Source organism: Equus asinus, chromosome 20, assembly GCF_041296235.1.
Source record: "Equus asinus isolate D_3611 breed Donkey chromosome 20, EquAss-T2T_v2, whole genome shotgun sequence".
Lineage (NCBI taxonomy): Eukaryota > Metazoa > Chordata > Mammalia > Perissodactyla > Equidae > Equus > Equus asinus.
In genome coordinates this window covers 41646583-41662262 of record NC_091809.1, presented here as the reverse complement: position 1 = coordinate 41662262, position 15680 = coordinate 41646583, and the positions used below count along the sequence as shown (strand labels likewise).

Genomic DNA, 15680 nt, shown 5'->3' with positions numbered 1-15680 from the left:
TTAGTGAAATTAAGTGAAAGGCCACAGAGAGATCTCTCAGGAGTCAGGAAGATCTGGATATACACGCCTCAGAAAGGGCCTGCATCTTTCTCTTCTTTTTAAAAAGACTTTCTTTTTGGTTTCTGTGCTGTTCTGTGAGCCTCTTCTCCTCCTTTCCCCTCCCTTCCCTTCCTCCCTCCTTCCTTTATTTCCCTCCGTCCTGTTTCCCCTGTCCTTCCCCCACAGTGTCTAGGATTCTCAATCCCAGCTTCCTTGGAGGGTCTTCTGATTGGATGTCTTTTCTATCTAGTACACGCAGAGGTAGCTGGTTGACCTCAGATAGACCTTTCAGAGAGGTGCCCACCCTCAATCCAGTAAACAGCCATTGGGCACGGGGTGAGGTGGCTCCAGGTATAGGCATGCTCACATCAGGCCATGGGTGGGGGTGGTGTCCCTGGGGAGGGGTATGAGGGCAGGGCAGGGAGCCTTAAAGATGGGGAGCATACACTGGGAGAGTCTCTTGACAGATGAAAATGAACCTAAGGAGAGGCAGAGAGCAGAGCTGCTGTGTAGGAGAGGAAGGAGCTGATACTGCAAGACATATGGGCAGTAGAAAGACTCATGACTGTGAGGGAGAATACTTAGAAAAGAGCAAGAGCTGGCAAGGTCCTGGATGTAGTGGAGAGGCAGGAGGTAGCAGATGATGCTCTTAAAGGCAGACGTGCTGAAACCTTATAGCCTGCCTTGGACTTAGGAGGAGAGGAGGACCCCATGACTGGCTGCAGGCTGCTTGGCACCGTCTGGAATTCTGGAAGGAGGCAACGTGGTGTCATGAAAGAACTCTGGGCTTGGGGTCAGAAGCCCTTGTTGTCAGCCTTGGGCCTGCTTAAATATTCTGAAACTCATTCTTCTCATCTGTAAAATGAGGATAAATCCACTGGCCCTACAGACCTAAAGGGGTGACCAGGGAGATCAGATGACATCATGGAGGTGAAAGGACTTTTTAACTTGTAATATGTAGCACAAATGTGAAGCTGCTTTGAACTTAAACCTGAATTTTCCTTTTCCTGGCAGAGGAGGGTCTGCCCAGGAAAGGCTGATCTTGTTTCTGGCTTGTTTCTCAGGGTCTCCACAGAGCTGCGGTACCGAAAACAGCCTTGGGGGTTAGTGAAAACTTTCATCGAGAAGAACTTCTGGAGTGGGCTGGAGGACTACTTCCGCCATTTAGGTGAGCGCTACAATCATTGCTGCCGGTTGAACTGCAGAAATTGGTGAACTGTTCAGCTGTCACGATTCTGGGGATTGGGAACCATGGAGAACAAGGAGAGAGACTAAGGTAGTGAAGGAGTGTCATGGGCTCCCTAGGTCTGCCCAGACATGGATACAAAATTTGGCACCTATGTGAACATGTGCATTTTTCAAGAGACTGTGCCTGTAACTTTTATGAGATTATCAAGAGATCTACGACCACCTCCTCCCCCTGCCCAAAAAGTGAACCTCAGGTCTAGTCACACTGGTGGTTATTCTGTTAGAGAAAGGAAATCGCCTGTGAATGCATCTCTTAGGAAATGAGATGGGCCCCAAATTGTGTACACGAGGGTGCAGGTGTTGGGAACCTATGTCTCCGTACACTGTTGAACAACCCAGAAGAGGGCTTTGGGCTGGGCTGCGTCCCAGCAGTACTTCCTGAGGGTCACGGGCATCCCTGAGGGACCCCCACCCTCTCAGCCAGCTTCTCAGCATACAGTATGGAAAATGGTTCTCTTAGAGAGGGCTCAGCTAGGAGTAGACAGAGGGACCCCCACCCTCTCAGCCAGCTTCTCAGCATACAGTATGGAAAATGGTTCTCTTAGAGAGGGCTCAGCTAGGAGTAGACAGAGTTGCTACTAGAGGCCAGTGTGTTGAGTTGGAGCTATGAGCAGATGGCCTTCGATGTGGCCTTTTGTCTCTGACAGAGAGTGAGCTGACCAAAACAGAGAGCACCTACCTGGCTGAGATGCACAGACAGTCTCCCAAAGAGAAGGCCAGCAAGCCCACAACGGTGCGGAGAAGGAAGCGTCCCCATGCCCACCTGCGGGTGCCTCACCTGGAAGAGGTGATGAGTCCCGTCACCACACCCACTGATGAAGATGTGGGCCATAGGATCAAGCACGTGGCAGGTGTGCCAGGTGGGGCCAGGTGGTGTGGCTTAGGGCTTTGGGCTGGAGCCGCATGCCTGGGCGGTGGCGCACACATGTACACTCATTTTGCACCTTTGGTATAGATTGTATATAATTTGCATGTGATTTATTAAATCTGAGACTCCAGTGCTCTGCCTGTTTCTCTTTGCCCTTTGAGTTCCTCAGCCCCTGCTGAGCCCATCTGTGTGCTCTGCTGAACAAAAGTTGCCTCTGGGTTTGTTGCTTCCACATTGCCTGAGCTCCATGGCTGTCTGGATAGGCTCAAGTATGCAGCTTCCAAGTTCTTGGGAAATGCAGCGGGGAGAAGCTGAAGCTCAGACCACAGAGATTACCTTATAACACAAAGATCAGGGAGTCCAAGGCAGCCCCCTGTCCCTTGGCCCCCACGGCCCACCAAGGACCTGCGCTCCCAGGCAGTGGACTCCTTTGCTATGCCTCTCTCTTCCCATACAGCCATTCACAATCTGGTGTCTTTGCTCAGTCATGGAAACTTGTGGCTAGAAGAGGTCTTAGAGACCAACTAACCCAGTATTTTTCAAACTGTACTGAGCACATCCCTGGGCATTTATCAGAGCTGGATGGGGATAGGAGAGGAGGCAGAAGGAGAGAAGGAAAGTACCACCCTTCCATGTCTCTCCACCTAGCTTCCACCAGAGCATTCCCATGTTATGTGTTTTACATGTAGGATTTCTGACCAACACTGCATTTGAATACACTGACTCTCAGGAAGGTTATGGGACTTGCCAACATCACGTAGCCAGTCCTGGATAAAGCCAGAGCTGAATGCTGACTCCCTCTAGTCCTAGCCCAGTGCTGCTTCACCTTCCACGGGTGCAGATCACTTTGTCCTATGTCTGTATGTCCTAGCTACAGAGGTCTGTTGATTTTCTCATTTGTTCAGTGACTTGACTGTCCACCTTCCCTGACCTGATCCATGGCCCTGGCCTTGAGGAGTTTACCTTCTACTTTTGGAGGACAGGGTATATCTATCATAGCGTTGCTGTGACAGCATCACAGACAGTTCCCCATCATTCCCTGAATTTCTGTGCATGACCAGTGTCACGTCAGCAGTTGGTGGATTTGTGGGCCACAATGGTCATGGACTCTATTCTCTCCACAGGTTCCACGCAGACACGGCATATCCCTGAGGACACTCCCAATGGTTTCCACCTGCAGAGCGTGTCCAAGCTGCTGCTGGTTATCAGCTGTGTGTAAGGGATTCCAGGCTCTCCTCCCCACCCTGCCCTCACCACCTTCCCTTTCTTTGCTGCTTCCTTCCACGTCCCTTCAGGCCAATGGAGCACCCTTCACGTTGCTATGTTTTTCTTTTTCTTTGTCCTCTAGTCTTCTCTCATTTGCTCTGTCTGTCATTCCTTGCCTCTTTCCTTTTTTAAATCTGTTTTGTTCAGCATTTCCTGTATGCTAGGCCTTCAGGCTTCTGAAGAAGATGCTGTATACAGCATCCATGCCCTTCGGGAGCTCAGTTTCAATTGGATAAGACAGACAGGAAATTCAAAATTACTACATCATTGAATAAATGCTAACATAGAGATGCTACAGAGCATTTTATGAGCCCATTCATTCATTTGTGAGAGACATTCTGGTGTCTGCTCCATGCCAGGCATTAGGACCATGCACTTATGGGGTCCACTCTGGCAGGGTAGCCAGACAAAATCAATGACTATTGTCCAGGAAGAATATATGCTTATTTTAATGTGAACAATTTGTAGTAAGTGCCATAATGTTGTAAAACGGTAGGTTCAGTAACTTATGCAGAAAGATGCTGGGCTAGGGAGAAAGGAAGTTGGAAGAAATGAAAATGGAAGATGGGAGAACACAGCTATCTGAAGGGTAAGCCCAGAGCCTGCTCAGGACTGTGCTAAACCATTTTGAGCAGGCTGCAGCTAGGACAGCTAACTGCAGGCAGCTCTTCTGCTCTTCTGACATCCCACCCTTTCCTGGATCAGGGTGTGCTGTGAGAATGTTGGCGCGGAGGTGGGTGGGGGACATGGGAGCTACCCAGGCGCTGGCTCCCCCAGCTGTGCACCACTTGCTAGACTTTCTCTCATTGAGTCTTGCTTCTGCAACACCCTCTCCCCACCCCTCTGGCCTCAGGCCTTCACTAAAGCATTTTCAGAGAGCCGGAAGCAGGAACAGCCCTGCCCTCAGAAAACACTTAACAAAGCTCTGGACTGTCATGTTTGAATTTGCATTTAAAAAGACAGTCATTCTGACAGCAGTATGGCGAATGAGCTAGAGCAGAAGGTACTGGAGGCAGGGAGGCCAGTGAAAGTAAACCACAGTGATCTAGGCGAGAGGCTGTCGGAGTAAGATGAGGGACCAGAGCTGAGAGATCCTAAAAGGTAAAGACTTGTTACATCCAGTTATGTAGCAAAGGAAGATGACTTACTGATTCAAGTACTGTAGGTGGTTGTGTCGTTAACAGAAATCTGGAACTTAACGAGAAGTTGTCAGAGAAGATGCTGTTGGTTCCAGAAGTGTTTGAGTTGCTGTAGGTTATCCAGGGGGAGCTGACAGGTAGAGCTCAGGAGAGAAGTTCAGGCTGCAGCTGCTGATTTAATTATCAGTTGCATTAAAACCATGGGTGAATGAGATCATCGGAGGAGAGTGTAGCATGTGAGGAAGAAAATGGGGCTGCGGGCAAACCTGGGGCCACATAAGAGAGAGGGTCCTGTGAGGACCCTGAGGAGGCTCTTGTCAACCTTACTTGAATATGTAACGTAAAAGTAGATGTAGAATTCTTCTGACTATGGCGTAAGAAGCCAGGATATGTGTACAAAATTAAATACACAGACAGCTATAAAACTAGTAAAATTCACATTTTAGCATCATCACTGTAATGTGATTCATGCTGTTGCTGTGTCAAATCTCTGGTGTTGGGTTTGGTAGATAGAAAAGTATCCTCGGGTTAGTTCTGTGTTTAAGCTCTTTCTGCATTTTGACTTCATTTGACTGCTCACCTGAGTAAATTGTATAGCATAGTATTAGCTAACTTTAGGGCTTTGTTACTTTAGGATAATCAGGCCTCTTCATTCAACACCAGAGGGTCCAGGTGGTGGGTGTGCTGACAGCATGCGTGTGGGATGGACTACCACAGCACAGACTGCCTTGTGTCTGGCAGGCTCGAGCCCCATAAATCTGCCCTGTGGTGACCCCACCCTCCCACCTCTTTTCTCCGTTTAGACCACCGAGCCTTCAGGGGTGTCCCTGGACCTTCACCAAGCACAGACAGGATTATAAACATAACCCAGATGCAGGTGCTAAGATTGTGTGAGCCCATGCTGGAAAGGTGGGCGTTCAGATGATCTGATGTGTGCTGATACAATTAAAGACAGCACTGTTGAAATTCACCATAACATTTAGAGATTCTTGTGGAGAACTCAGCCCCAAGAGCACAGCTCAGTAGCCCCCGGCCCTTGCAGCTGCCAGCTTAAGGAATATTATCTTCCATAGTGCTCGAGGCATGAGTGAGAAGTACAGTATCGTGCACATAGACACAAACACATACACCCACTTTGAAAGGTCGAAGGCATAGTATAAGATTTCTTCTCTTTGCTGGTCTTTTTTTCCACCTGTTTGTTTTATCTTCCCATTTATGTCATCTTCCTTTTTCCTTTGTGTGTCTGCGCCTCCTCCTTTAATGATGAACACCGCCCGTTGTGGAGGGGCTTCCTGTGTGCAAGGCTGTATGTGCATTCCTTTAATCCACGTAACAACCCCAGCAGGGTAGGTGTTATTATCCTGTTGAGGACACTGAGTTTCAGAGAAGCTCGGAAATTTGGTCAAAAGTTAAGAAACATTTAACTGGTGAGCCAGGATTTGTCCCCAGTTCTGCTTGTCTCTGGAGCCTCTCTTTACCTGAATCTTCATCTCTCCATCCCATGAACTTCTGTCGTAAACTGATCTTCTGGCAGCCACTGAGGCCAAGAGCAGAAGAGAATTTCCCCAGTCTCCCTTGTGACTCTCCTCCAGCCCCTGGATTATCCTCACCCCCTCCTGTCTCCCAGACTCTGGAAACCTTGGGAACCCTGCAGGACTGTGGCAGGGGGCAGGGAGACTGTGCTTCAGGGCCATCCTGCTCACAGCTGTGAGGCCTGTCAGGGCTGGGGCTGGGAACCCCATGGAATTCTTCCCACAGTGTCACCTCCAGTCATGTTCTGATGCTGGGTTGGTAGGAAGACTCTCGTCTCCATTTATCAGCCTGAAATACGAAGAGTCTGTCTACAGTAGCTTTCTCCTGCTCCTTCCTTGCTAGCTCTCCTCATCACTGTGTCTTTGCTCCTAATGTTTCTTTCTCACGGACTCGCACTCTCTCTGGCTTGATGAGGGGCAGTTTTCTGCTTCCCCACACTAGCCTGTTTCTAACCTCTGCCTCCTCCCCATTTTTCTTCCTTGCTCCCGTTAGGATCTGTTTCAGGTACTGGCTCTGTGATTGCCTCCTTCACCCCTTCATCTCTTTTCCTCTCCATCTTAGCTCTCTTCCCTAGGCACCCAGATTCTGGGTGACTTGCGTGTGTCTCTCCTTTCCATTGCCTTTACCCACACACCTTGCCGTGGCTCTCCCGCGGTGTCCTGGTCCCTCCAGATCAGAGTGCTGCTCTCTCTCTTTCCCCCCCTTGCTGCATCCCTCCAGTTCACTTACTCACTCACTGCAAAGCCTCAGGTGACCCAATGGTCAAGAACAGCAGCCTCTGGGGTGGGGGATAGCCCTGGCTCTCAGAGGAAGCATGCATTCTCATATTATATCTCATTGCTGTTGCTTTTTTCCCCTTGTCTCCTTCCTAGTCTGGTGCTGCTGGTCATCCTTAACATGATGCTCTTCTACAAACTCTGGATGTTAGAATACACCACCCAGACCCTCACTGCCTGGCAGGGTCTGAGGCTCCAAGAAAGGTAACACCCTGGCCTCTTCCCCTTGCCACCACCTCCATCCCACTCAGTACCATGCCCTGCCTCCTGCCTCCTTGGGACTGCCCTGCTGCCCTTAGCTGGGGGATCACCTTTGGCATGAGTCCGTAGGCAAGCTCTAAAAACTGTCCCTATAATTTGAGTCTGATTTGGGGCACAGGGGAACCAGGGGCAGTGAGCAAAGGACAAAGCACTCTGATGTGACTCTGTCCTTTAGAGGTCTGGGAGCACAGGACACTCCATTGAGTATAACTCCAGCTGCTGGGGTACCCCTTCTTCTACCCCACAGGTTACCCCAATCTCAGACAGAATGGGCCCAGCTCTTAGAGTCCCAACAAAAGTACCACGATACTGAGCTCCAAAAGTGGAGGGAGATCATCAAATCTTCAGTGATGCTTCTTGACCAGGTGAGATGCCCCTACCCTCTCTCCTTGCCCCAGTCTCCCTGGGATGGAACTGCTTCCCTAAGAAAGATCACCATCTCCATCACCACCCACTGGATCTCATCTTTCCATTCATCCTTCTGGGCCATCCATTTGTCTCATTTTAAAGCCGTCCTTGAATGGGCTGTTGGAAACACAGGTGTATTCCCCAAAATAACAACAACAGAACAACACACTGGATTTACAGCGGAAAAGCTGTAGGTTAGATAGAAGGAGAACTAATTTTTTTTTTCTTGGTAACCCATAACCATCTTACAGACGTTTAAAGAAAAAATTTCCTATTTACAGAGATTTGTCTTCCCAGAGGCCATATCTTTCTAGTTCCGTTTGATGTGTGCCACCCCCTCCCTTGCCCCCAAAACATGCCCACAAACACACAGCTGCCAGCACGTCACTCTTCCTCAGAGGCTGCCCTGGGAAGATGGTTGCATTATGTCTTCTCTTCATAACATCTTTCTAGTACAGTTGTCTGTATTTCTTCTAAAAACCAGATGCATCTGAGAAAACCATCCTGGGGCAAAATCAATAATGAGCTTAGTTTTATCAGGGGAGGGAGCTTCTTCCTTTCTCCAAAAGAATATAACATCCTATGAAAGGAGCCCATGTGGTTGCCAAGACAGCAGGAACCTGCTTTTGCTCTCCAGGAGAATTAGGAAGACAGGAGACTGAGGGTTTGTCCTGTTGCATTAAAATTTCTGTTCCTAAGGGATTTCTTATGTTTCGTGGTCAGCCAGACCTGAGAAGGAATCCTAAATGTGCTACTAACTAGTTTTGTGACCTTGAGCAAGGGATTTAATATTAGTGAGCTTCAGTTTCTTCATTTTTACAATGGGAATTATAATCGTTGCTTCATGAAATTGCTATCAGGATTTGATGGCACACGGGAGGCACTCACTGATATTAAATTTTATTTCCCCTTCATATTTTGGTCTTAGCTCTAAATTAAGGTGAGAGAGTTTTAATGCAGCTATCAGGACCCAGTTTAATGTGTTTAGAGTATCTTTTTTACCAAGAGCAGGTCAAGGGCATAGCGAGGAGTTTGGAAGCCCTGTCATATCAAGGAGGGTGGATAGAATGGAAGGTCTGCTCAGGAGAAGCGAAGACTGGGGAGGAGAACAGGATAGTCTCAGATATTGAGGCCCAACAAGTGAAAGATTCAGACCATTTTTGGAACTCCAGAGGATGGAACTAGGGCCATCCTAGGTATAGGGAATTGGGTTTTGAGTCATCAAATATAAACAGACTACTTAGGGTTAGAGCTATCCAGCAATGGAATGGGCTGCTTTGAAGGACTGAAATTCTGTCACTCAGAGTGCTGAAGGGGTGACTCGATGATGTTGGATGAGGAACTTATGAATTAAATGGGGGAGGGCAGTTGGACTGGATGACTCAGTTCTCCTCCAACTCTAGAAATCTATTTTAGTGTGGGTCCCCTTAAGTTGGCACTTGGGGCTGGCAGATGTATAGCATGGTGGACTCTACAAGCATTTAGATAGGTGTTTTATTTCTTTCCCTTTAAAAGTAATGTTTAAAAGAACAGTTCTGGGCCCCTCATCCCTGTTGAGCAGAGGATACAGAAGTATCAGAGAGAAGAAAGTGAAAGTGGTAGAATAGGCAGCGACCAGAGGTTCTCGAAATCCACAACCATTTACCCATGAAACGATAACTGTAGTATGTTGTAACAGAGCAGCTTACTTAGAGACAGTATTTGAATGTGTTGTGGTGTGATGGGCCATTTTAGGATTCTGCTGCCAGAACTGCCCCATAGACTTCATCCCCATGACCTAACGATGTTAGTGTGTCTGTTTCTTAAAGGAGCTTAGGAAATTCAGTTAAGGTGAAGTTTAACTCAGTGATATGGGTACAGCTAGGAACCTGCTCGATTCTCTGCTGGGCACCTGGGGTGTGTAAGAGAAAGACAAGACACAGTGCAGTCCCACACGCATGGAACAAAGCTGTTAAAGCTGACTGCAGTCCAAACCCAAGGGAGTGGTATGTGAGAGGCCAGGAAAAAGAAAGATGACTGTGAGCCAGAGAAAATTTGGATTTCTTCTGGGTCTCGATAGATGAGTGAAGTTGGAATAGGCAAGAGAGAAAGTCCCAGGCTGGAGGAACAGTGTGGAAAAATGTACAAAGATGGTACAGTCTATTCAGAGTCAGTGGAGAAACCAAACTGAAGGAGTAGAAGACCAAGTAAATGGCAGTCTACTGCGGCTCCTGATAGCAATTGAATGCTTCGAGAGAATTCCTGATTCAGTGAGACAAGGGCCACAGGTCATTGAGTCACAGCGAACCTGACCCTAGGGGTTCCCAGTGGTGGGGTGGCTGTCCCCTTTCTGCCTGAGACTGTGTGTGTCCCCTGTTTTAGAAGCCCAGCTCTCTTTAGCTCCCTGGCATGGTAGGGGACCTGCCACAAGTGGGCATGGCTCATGCTGCTGGATGAGAAGCCCGCTGAGGACACAAACCGGGGCTTGGGTGGGGTTCCCTGTCTTACAGATGAAGGACTCACTCATCAATCTTCAGAACGGCATCAGGTCCCGTGACTACACATCAGAAAGTGAAGAGAAGAGGAACCGCTATCATTGACAAGGCAGGAACAGGGGTGGCTGCAAGAGGCCTGTGCAATACATGTACATAGACCATATAAATATATATATATAAATATATATATATACAGAATATAAATATATATATATTATATACAGATTTTAAAAAGAGATAATGCCTCTGTACCAGGGAGAAGGAGCGGGACCGCCTCCTGTGCTGGCCAGTGGAGGGTCCGAGGAGGGCAGGGACCACCTCTCAGCGCTGACCTCCCCTGATCCTCCTCCCCCATCCTCTAGTCCTCGCCCTTTCCCTTGCTGGCCATTCTTGGCTCTGAGAAGGGAAATGTTGTTGAGCCAAAGTTATGCCTGTGAAGACCCTGGGGTCTTGAAGTCTTAAGGGGGCATTGCTTAAGGTGCTTCATTCCCTAATCCCCTTTTGATTTGTTTCCAAAATAAAAGAGAATCTTTTCTTCCCTACTGCATGCTTCCCCAGGTGTTCTCTTATGAACAAGGAAGCATTGAGGGCAGGAGCCCAATCTAAACTACCACATGAGGCCACCTCCTTTCTATGGACCATACCCCAAGATTCAGGTGGAGAGGATGCTGGAAAGCAAGGAAGGCGCACTTGTGGGTTTGGGCTTTGTGGCTGAAGGCTCCTGAGGACTTGTGTTCTGAAGGGTATTCTCCTTGATCACCCCACCCCCGCACCTTCCTCTAACTGTCTAGGGTGTGGACCCAATAAGGGCTGGGAATTTCTTACTTTCCCACCCCCTCTTCTCTCTGGTCTTCTCCCAGGCTGGTTCTGGGTGAAGTGTCACTTTTTAGTGCCTAAAGCCCTATTTTTTCTCTGTGCCCTGAGAGCACATTGTTTATTAGCCAGGGTAGAGCATTTTTGATCTTGTTAAACCTCTTTTAGTGGTTATCAGTAAGTCAGGTCTGTGGCTCTAATTAATTCCCTTTGAGTTTGATTTCCAGTATGAATCACAGTGTTCTAGGACCTCTAGGGTTTGAGAGAGTGAATGCCCTAGCAATGTACAGATTGTAGGGTCTAAGCACAGAACGCTGGGTGAGCAGTGAGCACTGATGTCTAAGCACTCCTTTGGCTGCCAGCATCATTCACTCTCAGTGAAGAACCAACTTTAGTTAAGGGAGGCAACTGTCTGACGCGCTTTGCACATGGAAGAAAACCTAAGCCTCTGGAGGGAATGGATTTGTCAAAGGTGCATGGATTTGGGCAGGAAAAAACCAAATCAACTCTCTGCCCCATGGGGGCTATTCCAAATCCTGTTTTTCAGACTTGGGAGTGGGAGTTCCAGCTGAGGGAGCAAAGCCTTTTCTGGTCTCTGGCCCTAGAGAGGTATGAGATCACTAGGAGTAGAAAGAAGATCTTGGGTTCAGAAATTGAGGCATCCAGGGCCTTTTCGGGGTCGTCTCACTGGGACCCATGCATTTATCTGACCTCATGGGGCCCTTCTGGGCACACTTATTGTCCTTCGTACACAGATTGCTATTTCTCTGTATAATGACCAAAGGATTCCTGCCAGTCCAGGCCAACCTTGCAGACATTCTTGATCAGGAAAGGATCATAGCCAGTTTGGCAAGGAGAGCTCTTCCGGATCGCTTGTTCTTCTGGTGGGTCTCTTGATGAGGGGCAGGAAAAAAAGATTTTATCATAGATCTACCCCAAAAGAAGAGCAAGTTGTTTTCTTCCCTTGGAATGGCCTGTGCTTTATCTTGCTTTGACAACTAAAGAAAAGTTTCTGACTTTTCAGTCTGTCTGAGAATATGACCTTGTTATTGCCCTAAGGGCAGGATGAGAACGCAAAAAGATACATGCCCACGTCCTCCCCCAGGTGGGAAGGATGAGAAGGTTCCTTGGGATCAGCTGGAATTGATCTCCTTCCTCTTGAAAAGGAGATGTGAGGAATTGGAGTCGAGTGTAATCCATGTGAAGGGTGTGCATGCCCGCAGGCCAGTGGGTCACTACTCATTCTTGTCTAAGCCTTTGAGTAGGAGACCCTGGTGAGGGTCAGGCTCCTGGGCCTCAAGCCAAAGAAGGAGGAACAGTACAGACTGCTAGAAATTTCCCCGTTGGAGTAGCCAGAAGCCAAAATTATTCCCAGAAACTTTTGAAAGCAAAAATGGTAAAATCTCCAATTTTTTTTTTTTTTTAAGATTTTATTATTTCCTTTTTCTCCCCAAAGCTCCCTGGTACATAGTTGTATATTCTTCGTTGTGGGTTCTTCTAGTTGTGGTATGTGGGACGCTGCCTCAGCGTGGTCTGATGAGCAGTGCCATGTCCGCGCCCAGGATTCGAACCAACGAAACACTGGGCCGCCTGCAGCGGAGCGCGCGAACTTAACCACTCGGCCACGGGGCCAGCCCCCAGTAAAATCTCCAATTTATTCTGTACATAATTATTTAAATTATTCATTAATTGAAGATCCCCTGGTGAGACCTTTGGGATGACTTAAAAAGCATCCCTTGCTGGGGGTAAAGTAGAAGTAGACCTGGCTACCCAGAGTTCTGCCTTTGCTTTGCCTCTCAGGCCCATCCTAGGGAGGAGAAGATGGCAGGAAGGGGAGGTACTTAGTGTGTCTAAGGAACCCTCATGATTTCTGGTGATTTGAACTCAGGAGACAACGTCTACACATAGGGAATGACCCTCGGCTGCCTCATTTCCAAGAATCATGGATTTCTTTTGAGTGCCGTCTGTTTTAATCATTTTTTGACTTTCAAACCAGCTGAAAACCAACAACTCTATTTACTCCCAAACAGAAGCTTTTTTCCCTTATTCAATAACCTGTCAAAGAGAAAGGAACTCACCCTTGCAGATAGGTCTGGGAGTGAAAAACATAAATAACGTGAGTTGTGATACCTGCAAGGGGCTATCAAAACCACCGCCTTCTATGTTATTTCTTCCAGCCAGTGCTTTTTTTGTTTTTGTTCACATAAGAACTTGGGCCACGGAGGAGTTTTTCTGCAAGAATTCATGTGGCAAAACATTGGAAAGCTCGCACTTAGTTTCAGAGATTTTGCAAAGTTTCTAACCAGGTGAAGGACAGCTACAGGGTCTATACTTCCACTCCAGCTTACTGTGGAGGAATCTACAAGATTGGCGTTGGAAAAGCTGGCCTTGTCTGCGACTCTGCCCTTTCCCCCTGGGACAAGGGGATAGCATCCTAGGCCAGCAACATCAGCAACCTGAGGTTCTCTGTGAGAGCCCTGGGCTGAGAGGCAGGGACCTGGACCTAAGTCTGGGCTCTGCTATTGGACAAGTATCCCACCCTCCCCCACCAGGCTTCAGTATCCTCATTTGTAACAGGAGGGAGTTGGGCTGGACTATCGCTAACGTAGGTTCTAGCTTTGGGATTGTCTTGGAGGCTAGGCCAGAGACCATCAAGGCTGGGCTTTCTCAGACTTGGGAGGTACCCTGCCAGGAGGGAACAAGTCTTCTGAGCTAGAGCTCCCCTGGTGTTTAGATGAGTGATCAGGCAGTGTCTGGGTTCCCAGGAAATCCAGAGTAGTTAAACTTTCTTCTTTATGGGCTAGAAGGGCTCAGGAGGCCCAGTGATAGAGGAGGAGGAGAGAGAGATCAGGCTTGTCATGTTGCTCAGTGTTAACCCAGGAGAGTGTTTCTTCCTTCATTAGCCTATCTTAGTTTGAGAAGGGGCCTTCCTTTGGACTCTGTCTAAGCTGGGAGGAGAAGTACAATGGCAAGAAAGGCATTATCTTGGATGAGCCCATCTTCCGTCTCTAGGTTTGAAGACCTTCATCTATCCATCCTTTCTTGCTAGAGGAAGCAGTGGAGAGAAGTCATTCCTGGTCCTAGCACTTCTATTTTGGCTCCACCCAAACCTTGTTGGGGTTTGGATTAAGTGAAGCTTTGGCTAAAATCCCTGGGTTGCCTTAGAACACTGACACTAACAACCTAGGATTACAAGGAACAGGCCACCTCACGAGGAATGCTTTGCTAGAAGTGGATTCTTTCCATGTCCCTATCCTGACCTAAGCTTGGGCCATGTCTACTACATTTGCAGGCAGCATCTCTAGGGTGAAATCTTGGAGAAAGGACTAGGGGAAGAATCTTTCTGGATTGTTTGTGGTCTCAGAAGGATCCTTTCTGTGCCATACTATGCTGCTGCTTTAGCTCTGCAGGCAGCCAAAGCCAGCCCTTGCTCCCTAGGGCCCCCCCGGGAGAAACAGTGCTCTTCTCTCCCCTAGGTAGCAGGGCTGTGGTCTCCCTCCCATCACCCCCTAACTTCACCTGCCCACTCCAGTAGGAAACTTGAGAACCTCTCTTCCTGACTCTCTTCTTCCCCACCCCTTGTCTCTAGGCTGTGGGACAATCATCCCATCCACCACTTGACATCCTTGACCCTCATCCCCCAACCTCCAGCAGGCTGGCCCCACTCCCCTCCACCTCTGTGTTTTCTTCCAGAAGATGTGTTTTGGGTCCAAGAGGAGAGTTTTTCTGGAAGGCCATCTTTTAACGCCCCTGCTTACCTGATGTGGAGCAGGAATTTGCACATGGTGTAGAGAGCTCCCCTTCCCACCTCTCTGCCCACCCTTGTTACCTCACTCCTGCTTCAGCCTTGGCTGTGATGGGCCCAGCCATTTCCCTGTTTTAGTGTTCTGTGCGACAGCTCAGGGGTCTTGGGCATTGTTTTCTGTTGTGATTTGAGGTCCTCAGCAGGCCTGGGAGCCCGGATTGGAGCCTTGGCTGCTGGCGAGAAGCACCTTGCCTGTCAAGAGGAGCTGATGTCAGACGATCCACTGGACATGTGAAGGCCTACAGAACATTGTCATCTCTGCCCCTTGGCCATTCTTGCTTCTCTCAACACAACGAGACATTGCAGAATCAAAATGGTGGCCTCTGCTCCAGGCAAGACAGTTGGCTGTCTGGGGAGTTGGCCTTGGGCTTGGGTGCCGTGTGCTGAGATTGCATAGTAAAAGCAACCATTTTTGCCAACAACAGTATGCGGCTCCCCACAGTTCCCTGTCCTGCACTCTAAGGCCAGACAACTCTCTGCATGGACCAGACCATCTTCCCAAACCCATGGTGCTTCCCCACTCCTCTCCCACTCAACGTAGACTCCAAGGTGGGGAGGGATGGGTCAGAGGCCATAGTGGCTCCTGCATAATACTGACATGGGGTGGAGTGGGGTGAGGCAGAGGGAGCAGCCCCCAACACCCACACTGGGGCCATATATGGGAACGAACACAGGTTGATTGCAGTTGAGTTGTCTGGCCATCTGTATTTGGATCTGTAACTGTACTTTGCCTGGCGCTGTGCGCAAGGTCTGAAAACTTACTGCTAGTATCTAGAAACATAAAAGGCTTCCCAGCCAAATCTTAATGTAAAGTAGCTAGAGCCATGGAAGTACAGTATGAATTAAAAGAAAAAAGTATTGAACTACAAATAATAAATGGTGTGTGTGTTTATTCCTTGATTCATTAGTGCTCATCGTTCCAAATGTTTGTTTTTTTTTTTAAAGATTTTATTTTTTCCTTTTTCTCCCCAAAGCCCCCCGGTACATAGTTGTATATTCTTCGTTGTGGGTCCTTCTAGCTGTGGCATGTGGGACACTGCCTCAGCGTGG

The 15680-nt window shown here is 48.4% G+C and overlaps 1 protein-coding gene across 22 annotated transcripts in view; it reads left to right on the top strand.

Annotated features, from left to right (window-relative positions):
- GRAMD1B (GRAM domain containing 1B) overlaps window positions 1–15507 on the top strand; it is a 228332-nt gene extending 212825 nt beyond the window's left edge. For 15 of the 22 annotated variants that reach the window (XM_070490038.1, XM_070490045.1, XM_070490046.1 and 12 more), the window contains 6 exons: window positions 1104–1207; window positions 1935–2147; window positions 3280–3370; window positions 6966–7073; window positions 7378–7495; window positions 10028–15507. In XM_070490038.1, the coding sequence (XP_070346139.1) occupies window positions 1104–1207; window positions 1935–2147; window positions 3280–3370; window positions 6966–7073; window positions 7378–7495; window positions 10028–10117 (724 nt within the window). In that variant the 3' untranslated portion in view covers window positions 10118–15507. The remainder of the gene's footprint in view (window positions 1–1103; window positions 1208–1934; window positions 2148–3279; window positions 3371–6965; window positions 7074–7377; window positions 7496–10027) is intronic. The other 7 variants (XM_014843664.3, XM_070490050.1, XM_070490042.1 and 4 more) reach the window with 4 other exon arrangements.
- Window positions 15508–15680: the final 173 nt, after the last annotated feature.